The sequence below is a fragment of the Ammospiza caudacuta genome, chromosome 5 (genome assembly GCF_027887145.1).
Source record: "Ammospiza caudacuta isolate bAmmCau1 chromosome 5, bAmmCau1.pri, whole genome shotgun sequence".
Classification (NCBI taxonomy): Eukaryota; Metazoa; Chordata; class Aves; order Passeriformes; family Passerellidae; genus Ammospiza; species Ammospiza caudacuta.
The window spans coordinates 47,930,081-47,944,021 of NC_080597.1; the positions used below are offsets into that span (position 1 = coordinate 47,930,081).

General features: G+C 42.1%; 1 protein-coding gene across 2 annotated transcripts in view; it reads left to right on the top strand.

Annotated features, from left to right (window-relative positions):
• SLC38A1 (solute carrier family 38 member 1) overlaps positions 1-13,941 on the top strand; it is a 42,627-nt gene that overhangs the window by 18,185 nt on the left and 10,501 nt on the right. For both annotated transcript variants that reach the window (XR_009274757.1, XM_058805242.1), the window contains exons 5-12: positions 4,273-4,346; positions 6,037-6,129; positions 6,443-6,524; positions 7,683-7,765; positions 8,664-8,722; positions 9,438-9,557; positions 11,756-11,835; positions 13,000-13,100. Coding sequence is in view for 1 of the 2 variants with exons in the window: in XM_058805242.1 (XP_058661225.1) it covers positions 4,273-4,346; positions 6,037-6,129; positions 6,443-6,524; positions 7,683-7,765; positions 8,664-8,722; positions 9,438-9,557; positions 11,756-11,835; positions 13,000-13,100 (692 nt within the window). In the remaining variant the exon portion in view is untranslated. The remainder of the gene's footprint in view (positions 1-4,272; positions 4,347-6,036; positions 6,130-6,442; positions 6,525-7,682; positions 7,766-8,663; positions 8,723-9,437; positions 9,558-11,755; positions 11,836-12,999; positions 13,101-13,941) is intronic.

Here is a 13,941-nt window from a genome sequence, read left to right on the forward strand (position 1 = left end):
AAAAGTGATTGTTAAGAAATCAGTTGGGAATTGTGTGCAGATTTCAATGATAAATGTTCATTGAGGAAGGAAATACAATAATTTACATTATTTGAGAACAATTCAACATAGTTATTGACTTTACAGATTGCTCTAAAGAGATGTCATTTCTTGAATGTCAAATCTAAAAATATAGAACTTTTGCCATTTCTTAGGATTTTGGGAAATAAATAATTTGAGCCCTGCACAAAGCAGAGTAGATGGCCAAAGGGGCACATATAGCCATCTGCTCTGGAGTTTTGTGCCAGGATAGCTAGATCCATGCTGCTAGCTTCGAGTTTGCTGTGGCTGGGTAAAATCTAGGAGTAATCAAAGGAGTTAATCTATTTACTTTAAGAGTGTAGAAGGTCTCATTATTGTGCTGTCACTAAGCTAGGCTGGACTGTAATTTTACATCTTTCGTTAGCAAAGTGACAGAGTTTATTTTATTTTTGCTGCTTTTTTACCTAGTGCTCTAACCTGCGTGTAATATTCCACCCATGCTCCATCCCTGAGAGTACAAACTGGTGGTTGCAATAACTGCTGTTGATGCCCTAGGCCTCTGTTTTTAGGTAGTCCTGAAAAGGCATCGCTGTAAGGAGAGAAAAAGAAGTTGCATATTTTCAGGCTTGTCACCTGGTACAGGCTGATTAACAGGCTCTCGGCAGAGGAGCAGCCTCAATTTGTCCTTACTGCTTTAGTTTTTTATAATCCCATCCTTTTCTCATTCTTTCAGCAGTTTTTATGAGAGTTAGGTGACATGTGTTTGTTCTAAAGGATGTAAAAATGCAGTTTCTTTTAAGTGACATAGATCAGACAGGTGATCTGAACACCAGAGAAACTTTTAGCAAGGTGTATTGACGACTCAAGTAGTGAGTGTGTAGATCTGTACCAACACGTTGTACAAAAAACTGCCAAACATGAATGTGGAGGTCTCATTCAGTAAATGACAGCATTGATCTCCATAGAATTAACTGTGTGTATTTAAAAGTGGATAATAGTTTTTGTTAGCTTTATGATGCCTTTAGATCTGTTGGCCTTGAGATAGAGCAGCCAGCTGAGATCAAAGGCAGTAAGTTAGCAGGACCTTCCTGAGCAGGCTAGTAGAGCTTCCCTCTTTGAAGCCTGGAGATGCAGGATCCTAACCTGGTGTCCATAGTTAGGCTTGAAAGTTGAACTGCTTTAAATGTTCTGCCCTCATGCCATAATCTCAGCATTAAACCTTTAGTTAATTAGTGATAGATTTTTTCTTACATGCTAAATCAGTTCATTTTTCCCATAAGTGTATAGTTCTGCTGTCATTGTCACAGGTAGATCATTTCTGCTTTGCAGGTGATTAGAGTTCTAACAATATTGTCACTACTTTTTGCACATAAGAAAGATCTTAAATTCACTGCTTTTGAGTAGCACAGTTCTGGAAAGGTTCTAGGTTGCTTTATCTAGTATTGGCATGCACCATCGCTGAAAATTCTGCAGATGCAGAAAAATGAAGGGAGCATTTTCAACTCTAACAAAGCAGACCCAGCCTGATTTCCACTCTCACAAGTTTTGGGCTCCTGCAGTGTGAAGTGTGTACTGCCATGAACATCTGGATCAATTCAGATCTGATATCCTAAGCAAAAGACGTGCAAAATAAACATGGCAATGACACATCTTATTTGCTTAACAGTGCCATAACAAAGCATTATACTTTCTAGCAGAAATTACTGCGGGTGGGAGCTCAGAGGAACTTCATCCCAGTGTTATTGATAACTGTTGCCTAGACCAAAAGACAGCATCATTTCCAGTATGCAAAAGGAGAGAAAACTTTGCTGTAGAAAGATAACAGAAAAAGTTTGGAAAACTAGAGATGAGCTGGACTACCTGGGGATGGCAGGAGCAGTTATTGTTGCTTGTGGTTTCCTGGAGAGCCAGGACCAAAGTCATGGATCACGTTGCAGAGAAATATGGACTGGCCAAGCACCAGGTGGTTTCAACCTGCATTTAACACAGCACTGTATGTGATCTGAAACACCTTGCTGAGGCAGAGGGGCTTGTTAGATTGGGAATAGTATGAGACTACAGCTGAAGTCTCACGTTGCAGCCACTTCTGCTGGGTGTGTCTGGAAGGGGCCAGGAAGCTGCAGTGTAACTCCTGCAGTGTTTCAGGGAAAGCTGGCACACTTGCAGGGAGGCTGTAGGAGAGCAAACCCTCTGCTCTTCCATCCTCTGCATCTTTTGAGGGTTCAGAACTGCTCAGTGAAATAATTCTTATGACTGCATAATCCTCACAGGTGTTCTAGCCCCAAAGCCTGGGACTCCACAGAGGGGAGGGACAGCACAGGTTTCAGTTTACCTGGTAAATGTGGCATCTGGGAGAAGACAGCAGAAGGCATCAGAGAAGCACTTTGTTCTTCCCAACACTGTATCAGTCCCCTAGCCTAAACTGTTTATTCTTTTGGGGGAAGGTAACTTTTGTATCTGCTGTTGGCTTCCGTAGCTACCAGCACTTCTTTGAAAGCAGACAAAATAAAAAGTAGAGGAGTGCTTTTGAGACTGCAGTGCAAGCTCTCCTGCTTCTGTTTTGAATTTGTGCAGAGCGAGTGGCATGGACATTTTCATTCCTTTCCAAGGGGTGGTTCTGGCACGAATATTCCTGTCCATACCACAGTCCTAGGACAAACAAGTTTTTCATACAGTGCTAATGAAAATGCCAAGTGTCTGTAGAAACCCTATGGGGAGCTAAGGACAACAGATCAGATAAATACCTGGCTGCTTGGGAGTGTTATTTTTACCACTGCAAAGGCTCCATGAGCTCAGTGCCTGAAAAACAGAAGCTTTTAATATTAAGGCAGACTGGATGCTGGCATGCATAGCTGTGGCCGTTTGGGGCTGGGAGTGAGTCAGCCCTGCAGCAGAGCCCTGGGGCCGAGCGCCGTGCCTGTAGGCAGACAGGGGCGGAACGGCTCGGCAGGGAACGCGGGCAGCAGCAGGGCTTAGCAAATCCATAAAAAATGGACCAGAGTGACCTCAGCTAGTACAATCTTCCTTTCCTTCTCCACCTTCTCAAGGAGAAACACCCTTAGGGCTGTACAAAGAGTGTGTTGTTATTGTCAGCCATCATTCTTTGCTGGCGAAAGGACAGTTCCTCCTATCACCTCTTTATGTTTCTCCCTGTTCCCCTGGCCCCAAGAAACTAGTTGGTCATTATTTGGCACGAAAGTATTTCCAGTGTAAACTAATAAAAAAGTGGGGGAGGAGGTTTCTCATTCAGTTCTTTCTATGTATTCCTGTGAAAAAGATGTGTTGCTGCCTATCTATGGCAGCAGTTTGTTTTCTCTTGAATTTTAATTGTGTTTTCCTCAGTGTCCGGAGGGTAGTTGTCATAATAAAGGGAGGGATTGCCAACGGATTGTCTGAATGCTCTTCACACACATCATGAAAACATCATCAGGTCTTTGTGTGTCAGAGTGTTGGAGGGGAAGGCACACATGGTGCTTGGATTAAAGACATTGAGCAATGAGAAAATGTGCTTTTATGCACTTGGCCCCTGGCACTGACTAATTATCATTTGTGCCAGCAAGTTCCCTACACAAACAGTTTGGTCATTACTTCCTGCAATTCTTCTGTGTGAAGTTAAATTATGGATCATGTCAAACCAGGACTGACATCAGTGAGGCAACATGAATCTCTACTTGGACAAAGCAGCAGCCTTTGGCTGCAGCCTTTATTCCCAAGGGAAGCCCATCTAGCCTTAACTCCCCCCATCTTCCTCCTCCTCGGGCACTGTGAGGTACATAAAAAGCCATTTGGGCACCCCTTTGGTAGCATATGAAACATGTCCTGGGAAAAGATGCTTCTATTTGGTATGGAAGTCCTTAAATTAAAGACTTTGCTTTAAATTTTCACTCTGCTTCCAGAAAATAAAAAAGTGCATTGGAATGGATTTTGAGTGAAATACCTGGTTTGTCTGTGCTCTGATAAATCTTCATTCCTCTCTGATAAAACATCTTTATTCTTGCTTTTTTCAATATGAGGAGATGTAACTCTGCAGCTCTGCTAAGTCTTATTTGGTTGTATACCTCTACATGCAGAGCACTCTACCTCCGTGGTGGAATTGCAAGCAGGATGTGAATCACATGTATTTTAGGGCTTATTGCATTGTCAGGAGAATAAAAAATTATCTCAGAGTCCATAGGAACGTGACCTGACATGAAATATTGCAATGTCAGACCTTATTTCATATGGTAAACTTTATTTTCTGTTCTTTTTTAGGCTGCTTTTGGTTTCGGTCACGCTGCTGTCTATTTATTCAATACATCTCCTGTTGGTGTGTTCAAAGGAAACAGGTAATTTAAGATGCTACACCATTCAGTAGAATGTAAAAATCAAGAGGTGACAAGTGTTCAAATGAGGGCAGGTGCTTTGTGTAAGATGGGGATTTTCTATGACCTTGCTGACACAATAGGAAGGCCTGATACACTTTGAGTCAGAAGCCTAGAATTAACAAGAATTTGAAGAATTTATGGAATGGCAATGGAGAACATCACTCTAAAGAGAAATACTTGTGACAAAGAATGAATTCTGCTGCCCAGAAATGTTATCTTCACGTGAAAGAAATGTTTCACTGAAGAAATGTTATCTTCAGTGAGCTAGAAGGAACAGCTCATATAGTTTCTTTGCATTGCAAATTAAATATAATGTATCTTTGCCTATGGTGAAACTTACCTGAAAACACAGTTTTTCCTTAGTGGTTAGTGTGAAACTCCTGATTATCTTTGTGGTGGAGTTTTCTTAGAATAAAATAAAAGGGAACAGTTCCTTCACAGAGAGAAGTGTAACTGTAACACAGATACACTATCTCAACACAGAAATTAGAAGTTGCCTACAGTATTATGTCAAATGACACTGTGTTCTGAAGTCCAAGAGCCTCTTTCCTTGTTAACAATGTCTAAATGTTAACAATGTTTCCTTGTTAACAATGTCATATTTAAAAAATAATCTGTGCATAAGAATACTTTAATATTTAAATATGCAATTTGGACATACACGATTACTGTTATAATATGTATAATGTCAGCAACTGCCTATTTCAGATAGGTACATCTTCCTCAATGTGGATACATTTGTGTCCCATTACACCCAAAATCTAAGTCCTCTTTTCTATGTTGCTGGTACATTTAAGCTCAGACTTACTTTTTACGCAAACTTTAAAGCAGAAATGTCAGTAAGGTAATATAGACAAAACCAGATAATTGGATAATTTTAAAAATGTATCCCAAAAATAATCTGCCCAGTATTTCTCTTTCTGTTCCTATGTCTCTCACCATCTTCACAATGCCCACTACTCTTTTTTATCAGCCTACATCACAGACAAGTAAAAAAAAAAAAAAATTAACATAAACACAAACCAATTAATGGAGGAGTTTCACAAGCTTGACAGATATTTGGAAAGAAATTTTAGTTATCTTTTACATCTTTGCCTGCTTTACCAAAAACATACAACACTGAGAATTCACAAGTTGAGGCTTTGTCATTAGAAGCCATAAATGATCCTCTAAACCAGTGGCTGTCCTCATCTGATCATTGAGTCAAGGCAAGCAGAACTGCAGAATGGCAGTAGTGTGTGTCCAGGCTGCCTGGGCTGATTTGTGGATCCTGCTGGGCTGAGTTTCTTCTGGAGAGGAGCCTTTCTACATTATTCTCATTGCAAGTGAAAAACTTAATATGCTGGGATGAGGATACCAGGACTTAACATGTCACTCGGGGTATAGACAGACTCATTAAAAGTGTGTAAACCTCTCTTTAGGAGCTTCCATTTCAGAAGTGACTGGTAGCCAACAACAGCATTTTTAGAAGTCAGGAAAATATACCTACATAATTTTCAGCCCTAGAAATTACAAGGGAGCTCCCTATTTACCTGCAAATGGCAGGTTTGGCTGTATAGATAGGTACTTGGCTGAAAAGGAATCGTAAACGCTTTGACTCAACAGCTTTCAGTAGTGTGTTTGTTACCTTTCTCCTCTTCTTCTCATGCAGGCTGCATGGTGTATGAAAAGCTTGGTGAGCAGATCTTTGGTACCCCAGGGAAAATGATTGTCTTTGGATCTACATCTCTTCAGAATATTGGAGGTAAAGGAAATAAGGAATATTGAAAAACAAAGGCCAGGAATATCTCAATAATTTTACAGCTGCAAACAAGTCAGGTTCCTTCTCTCCATGGCATCCAAGGACATTCATGGTCTTCAATATAGTTGTGGCTATAATTTTGCATGCAGCCCTTTAAAAATACTGCATTACTGAATGATCAGTGATTTACAGTCAGTCATAGTTTGGGGTCTTCTATCATCAGATACCGATGTGGGAAAAGGTTAAGGATGCTTCACGGTACTTGTTCCACAAACTATTTTATCCATTTTCTAAAATTATCTTCTTCTTCCTCCAGCAATGTTGAGCTATCTCTTCATAGTCAAAAATGAGCTGCCTTCTGCCATAAAGTTCCTAATGGGAAAAGAAGAAACTTTTTCGTAAGTTGAATTAGTTCTGTTACTTAGACTGTAGAATTTGACATTGTACAGTAAATTTTAAGCAGATGTTTATAAAAGCTCTGAAGTATTGGATACCCTTTAGGTTTGTCAAAGTAGATTTTCACAGGAATATCTCAGGGAATTAATAAAAGACAAGATAAATTTGGGAAGGAGACAATGGATAGAGAATGAAACTTTAGTTGCCCTTTTTGCACAACAGGTTTTCATGAAGAATTTTGTTATATACAAAACTCTGGTAAGAGAATCCAATATTTTACAGTGTTAGGCAACACTTGAAATATTGGGAACAATGCAAGTTAAAGATATTATGTGTTTCCATAAATTCTCAGTCTCTTACATTTTGCCCCTGAAACAATGTCCACAGAGTGAAATTCTTTGCTACTAGCATATGACCATTGCAGAATATTTATATAAACAAGATTTCTGCCCCTTATCTCTCTTTGGCATTTGCCAGCTACTTTAGTAGAGGGGTAGCATTTTTTTATACCAGTTAATACCCCTTGCACTGGATTATATGGCGTGCTGCAGTGTAGGAGAGGGTTGTAGAGATTCCATTCTTAGGCTTTCCTACTGTACTGGACCAAGCAATGGAAATAGGCCATACAGAACATCACTAACACTGCCCCTTCTCCTCTTTCTTTCTTTACAGTAGGATGCAAAGCACTTTGGTAGAGGAGATGCAGACTTGGGCTAGCTAGTGCCTGCCAGCCTGCTGGAGCCTGTTTTGCTGCTCCAGTCATGTGCCTGGGTGGTTTGGCAAATGACTCGTGGTGGCCCCCCAGCCCCACTGTGCTCTCTGGCCCTCTGTGTGATCTTTCATTGTCGTGGCAGAGTGGCTTGTGTCAGGTTACAGAGCTGGTGGTTCTGCCTCTCAGACCCACGCACGGATCTCCATGGTAGGGTGATACTTTGGTGACTCTGGAAATCTGCCCTACCTGAGTCAGAGCAGTGCCATGGATACCTAATGAGTCTGCAAAGCCAAGATGTGATCCTTTCTGTCCTTTATTAGAAACGTGTAGGGTAAGGAGACCAAAGATAGTTCTGTAAGTACAGCAATCAAACAGGATGACTGAGTGAGGAAAACCAGAAAATGTTTAGGATGTGCTCATGGTATGGTTTTTTTAATGTTTTATACAGGGAATGGTACGTGGATGGGCGGATTCTTGTTGTTGCAGTGACGCTGTGTATAATCCTCCCTTTATGTCTCCTGAAGAACTTAGGTAAGATGAAAATGCCATCATGAGAATCAAAAAGGGGAACCCAAATATTTTGCCACTGATGGCCAAACTGACAATTCAACTATAATAAGAAAAATATGCTCTCATTGCTATCTAAGTAGCCTCCCTGATCCAGAAATAATCTGTGTTCTGAGCATTTTGAAACAAGTAGGCCTAAATTATCACAGTGATTGAGCTCAGTATTAACCAGCTTTATCCACACAATTGTAGAAATTGATTTTACAAATTATAGTTAAGAGGGTCTTAATTTCATAAGGTAATTCAATTTTATGTGCGGCCTATAAAAGCATGTTCACAACTGGTGAGATTACAAAAAATGTTACTTTTCTATCTGCATGAAAATTTTTACTGGTGAGGTTAATTGGAAGTATTGGACTTTGAAGTAAGATATGTACAGAGAATTGCATTTTCAGATGTGTTTGAATCCAACTGCAATGCCAATAGGTACACAGTGTATTTTTTAAAAACCATCCTGGTAACATTTGGCACCAAAGTCCATTTGGGATCTTCTTTTTTGAGACTCAGCTGACATGACTTAGGGAACCTGAGTCATATTCAGATTGCAATTGCACACTTTCAGGTTTTTTTCAATTCTCACAGCCTCTTTTAAAGTAAAGTTAGTTAAACTGTGGTAAAGGTGACCCTGAGGAAGTCACAACAGGTCACAGCAAGGCTTAGGCTTGCCCAAAAGCTGGGAGACTTGAAAGACTTTGGGAGACTCCCACACCAACAGGACATGCTTTTGTCCTGCCCAGAAGTTCACAGCACATATTAAATGTTTAATACATTTGAATTTTTCATGCAGAAGCAAAAAGCAGTAAAAACCAAGATAAGACTAATAAAATTATTTTGTATGAGACTTCCTCTTAATTTCTTTCAGGATACCTTGGCTATACCAGTGGATTTTCATTAAGCTGCATGGTATTTTTCCTGGTAGTGGTAAGTTCAGCTTGCTTTCTTTGTTGGATGAATCACTTGGAATCAGGATTGTTAAGGTGTCGGCGATGAAGAGACTGGAAAAGTTCAATGTCAACCAAGCACCTTGTTCACCATTAAACTATGTCCTCAAGTGAAATATCTACTTGTGTGTTTTTGAACACTTTTAGGGATAGTGACTCCACCAGTTCCCTGGGCAGTCTTTCCAATGCTTCACAACCATTTCCATTAAAAAAAAATAATTCTTAATGTCCAGTTTGAATGCCCCTTAGTGCAACTTAAGGTCATTTCCTCTCATCCTGTCACTTGTTACCTGGAAGAAAAGGCTGAGCTCCACCTGGCTACAGCCTCCTATCAAGCAATTGTAGAGAGTAATAAGGTCCCTGCTCAGCCTCTTTTTCTCCAGGCTGAACATCCCCAGCTTCCTCAGCAGTTCCTCTTATGGCTCACTCTTGGCCCTTCACCAGCTGTGTTGCCCTTCTCTGGATATGCTGTGGCACCTCAATGTCCTTCTTGTAGTGAGAGGCCCAGAACTGGAAACAGCACTCAAGGAAAAGCCTCACCAGTGCTGAGTACAGGGTAATGATCACTTCCCTAGTCCTGCTGGCCACACTATTGCTGATGCAGCTCAGGATGCCCACAATTCCACTGATATTTAAATTCCAATTTGCTTTTCATTATTATTTTAGCAATTAGCTGTCTTCTCCTCTTATTCTAGGTTATTTACAAGAAGTTTCAAATTCCCTGTGATGGACAAGGGCTAAATGCAACATCATCTATCCTATCAAATAGCTCAGAACATACGTGTAAGCCAAAGTATGTTATCTTTAATTCCAAGGTATGTTTCTTTTTATAATACTTACTTTTAATTCACATAATATATGCACCTACACCCCATATTCTTATTCTGATCAGCACCACAAAGGGCCTGATTCTCCATGGTTCCACTTCTGACCCAGTGGTTAATGCACAGCAGGCGTCCTTGCCCAGCCTTGCAGAGATGCCATTGTGAATGTGGCTCCTTGCAGTCTTGTCCTGCCCTGGCATAGAGGTGTTAAGGCTACGAGCCCAAGCTACCACTGGACAATAACTGCTCTCTTCAGGAGATTTTTCCTTTCCACTGCTGCTCACTATCCGTGCTGCAACTGTGCCTTTAGGCTGTTGCTCAGTAGAGGCTGAGTAGGTCGCCTCTCCATCCAAAGCCCAAAACCTCTGTCCTGCACCCAAACCACTTCTTCGTAACAGGGTACACATTTCTGTAGCCATGCGGTGAACTGGATTGTGAAAAGGATATGGTTGAAAGTTAATCCAGCAAAAATTTGGTTGCTTTTCAGCTGGATGCTTCCCTCCATCACCACACAGCTGCAGAAAAAGTTGGTCTTAGAGAATATGAGAGGGCAGCTGTCTCTACCTGCAGGAGGATGGCTCCTGTCAGCTGTGCTGGGATGCAGTGTTCCCAGTGAAACAGCACTTTATCCACCAGGACGTGGTCCTCAGGGCCTTAGTCGCTTTCATAGGGAATGCACATTTATAGCAGAGGTGTGCAAAATGTATTTTTTTTAAATTTAACCCACCAGCTTCAGTTGAAGAAGCCAGGTGAAGCACTTTTCTTTGGCTGGGGGTAACCATCACCCCAGATCCATCATGATGAACCAAGAATTAGTTACCTTGTTGTGCCATGGCAACTTAGGTGTAAGTATATTTCTGTAAACTTTGAAGGGTAGTCTTCTTCTTCAGTGAGTGTCAGCATTTGCCTCAGAGCCAATGGAGGCACCTCGGAAGGATTGGTCCATCTGAATTAGGAGCTGAACTCCAGAGGCTTGTCCTCTGGGCCAACAATTTGCCAGTCTTTTTAGCAGCTTCAGTGTGTGAGAGGAGAGACAGGACAGTTTCACAGAACAGAAGGACAACTGAGGTTGGCAGAGACCTGGAAATCACCTGGTCAAACCTCTGTGCTGAGGTAAGGCCACCTAGCACGATGTCCAGGCAACTTCTGAATGTCCCTACAGATGGAGACACCACAACTGTACTGTGCTGTGAGTGAGGGAGAGGTGGCAAAGGCCTGGGCAAGGAAAGACCTCCGGAGAGCAACCAGCACATTTACTGAATTTGTCAGGCCTGGGGTGCACCATAGGATGTCTTGTGTGGGAAGGGGATGCCTGTGACCAGCACAAGCAGATCTCAGAGGGCAGGACAGAGCTGCATGTAGAATAGACTCATGTTGTCCTTAGAGGAGGACCTATAATTACCTATAATTTCAGGTATGTGACCTCTGCTCATACCTGTTCCCTCAGGAGAATGGAAGTGCCTGAGCACTGATACCATTTTTGAAGTTTGGCTGAGGACTGAAACCCACCCAAGCTGTTAGTGGAGAAGGGGCTGAGGTCCCACTTGGAGGCCTTCTGCCCTTTCTGGTGACATAATGGTCTTTCTCTTTCCCCAAGAAAAAGCATGCTCCCTCCACAGCTCTCCTGGTCCTTTTGTTGGCCTGTGAAATTAAGGGATTCAGTCTGGTACCTTGAAATATCCATTTCTTTGTAAGTTCTGCATTCCTGTTCTCTTTTCTTACAGTCTGGATACGGGCTTCCTCTTCAGGACTTCAACCTTAGCCCCATGGGCGCGCACCCCTCTCCATGCCAAGGCAGGGTAGCGTAGCCGTGACTCACCATACGTCCCTTTCACGCGTGACACTGACACTGTGCTAGTGACGGTGGCAGTAGCTGGGCAGGCAGACCCATCCCAGGGGGCAAAGGCAGCAGCAGCGTGGCAAAGCCAGCTCTGTGCTCTGTGAGCACAGTCAGCGCTGCGCTGATGCCACCAAGGCAAGACTTTGTCCTCCTGTTGAAAGCGCCCTGGTTTCCCCATTTTGTTAAACACATGCTAAGGGACAGGTCTTCTGCCTTCTCAGAAAGGCTCTCTGTTTGTTTGAAGAGTCCAGAGAGCTTGGAGCTGAGGTAGTTGAACATGGAACATTTCTTCAGACCACTGGGGAAAATACTTCTTCTTAACTTATTTTCTGAAATTCTCTCTGAACAGACCGTGTACGCTTTGCCCACCATTGCTTTTGCATTTGTGTGCCACCCATCAGTCCTCCCGATTTACAGCGAACTTAAAGAGTAAGCCTTTTTCTATTTTTTTTAAACAGTTTATTGTTTTGACCCGTTTTACATGGAAAGTGTTAGCACAGAGGTGCTCTGAGTCATTTGTACCACTCAGAGGTGTGCTTTAGTAACACTCATCAAGCATGGCTGTCAGCTAGGAAATCTGGCCTCCAGGCATGCTGTGCCCCTGGAGCAGGGGTGAGGGAGGTGGAGAATAAAGCAATACTTGGGAGTTTTCCCTGGAAATACACAGCAGCCTGGGGAGAGCCAAGTTCTGCCAGTTGATATTTGGCACAGGAGAGGCGTGTGTTCCGCTAACAGTGTTTGTTCCACAGCATTAGTGCAACCGAAAGTCTGTTGCAGTACCAGGAAACTAAAAGTGCTTTCAGCCTTACTGATACTAAAAGACCTTTGTTGGTACTGCTGTCTCACTGACACCTCCAGCTGGGATGGATGGGCTGTGGGGAGCTGGAGACCAGCTCTGCTGAGACACTGCTGACAGCCCTGGGCAGCTGCAGTGGGGTCCTGGGCCATGGGGGAGCCCCAGGGAGAGGTCAGGGTCTGTCAGACCCATGACTGCCCTCAGACGCTTGCTGGATGCTTTAAATTTCAAGTCACTTGAGCAGGTTCCCAGGTACCTGTTAGGGCAACCTTGTGTGGATTTAAAAGTCTGAGCTCAGGTACTGGAGTGTTCATACTTCAGAATAAATATCTGAAGATTAAATGTTTACACTTAACCTATTTTACAGGTCAGCATAAATCCAGTATTTTCTGCACATGGGGACACAGATATTTCTCTGCAGTCATTCAGAACATTTTGGGGGTTTTTTCTCTCTGAATAATTTTATACTTCCTTCATTTTGACCTTTTAATTAAATTACCAAAGTGTTTCAGGGTCATCCTGTCTCCACATGGCTTCACTGTTTAAGCAGGTACAGACATGGAGCAGACCCACAGGTCACACCCACTGTTTTTTCACTTAAGCCCCAAGAAGGGTCCTTTTCCCCAGTCCTTTTCTTCCTTGTGCAGCTGTCAGCGAGTTACTGTTTTAAATGAAAATGCATTTATGAGTCTCCCCAGAATTACTATGCTTATACAAACACCTAATCCATTTTGAAACAGCTATGGAAAAATCCAGCCAAACCATTCTTATGTGTTCTTTTCTTGTTCTTTCTCCAGCCGTTCACAGAAAAAAATGCAGTTGGTTTCAAATATCTCATTTTTTGCCATGTTTCTGATGTACTTTATGACTGCCATATTTGGCTATTTGACTTTCTATGGTAAGTATGGGGTTCTTTACTGATCGGAGTAGAAAGGGGATACATGTCAAATCAATAGTGTATCCCAGCTGGAAAGGAAAGTCCCATCCACTTATATTAAAGTACTTTTCCAAATAATTTTCCTTGTAGTTCTCATATTGTAGGTATAAATCCTTTTCTCCTCTTTCCCTGTGGATGAAATGCACAAGTGAAAGTATTATTTGCAAAAGGCATTTTCAAAATATGAGGGAGAGATTTGTTTTACAGAATTGAGGATTAGCTGGGCCCCACTAAGATTTTATTTTATTCCAAGGTCCTCACCTGAATGATGTGTGCATTGGTAATGGCTGAAGCATGCATATTTGCAAAAGTTGAGACAGATTTGAGAGCAGGTCCTAGGAAATGAGTAACAAATTGGCCATCACCATCACAGCTTTTTCACTTTCTTAGTAACGCTTTCGTCATAGAGGCAACAGACCAAATGTTTTCCCTGTGTCCCTAGAGCTGACCTCTTAAGGTCTTGGTTAAACAAACTGCAGTGAAGGTGGGGAAGCTTTGAGTGTTGTCCCAGCTCAGCCACCAAAGGATGATTATCTCAGTGTTTGAGACTCCCACCCTGTCTCTTTCCATGCATATCAATTCAGTTAACAAACAAATTATATTGTATCACTAAAGGATACAATATGCATGCCCTAAAGGCACAATTCTTAAGTAAAGTAGGATAAAATATGAATGTTGCCCAGTAACTCCCATATTCCAGTATCATGAGAATGTTGAAAAGTAGTGTCTTTTTCCATGGACTGCTAAGGGGTTACAAGACAGGTGACAAAGCTGATGTTTGCCTTTTACCTCAGAGTCACCC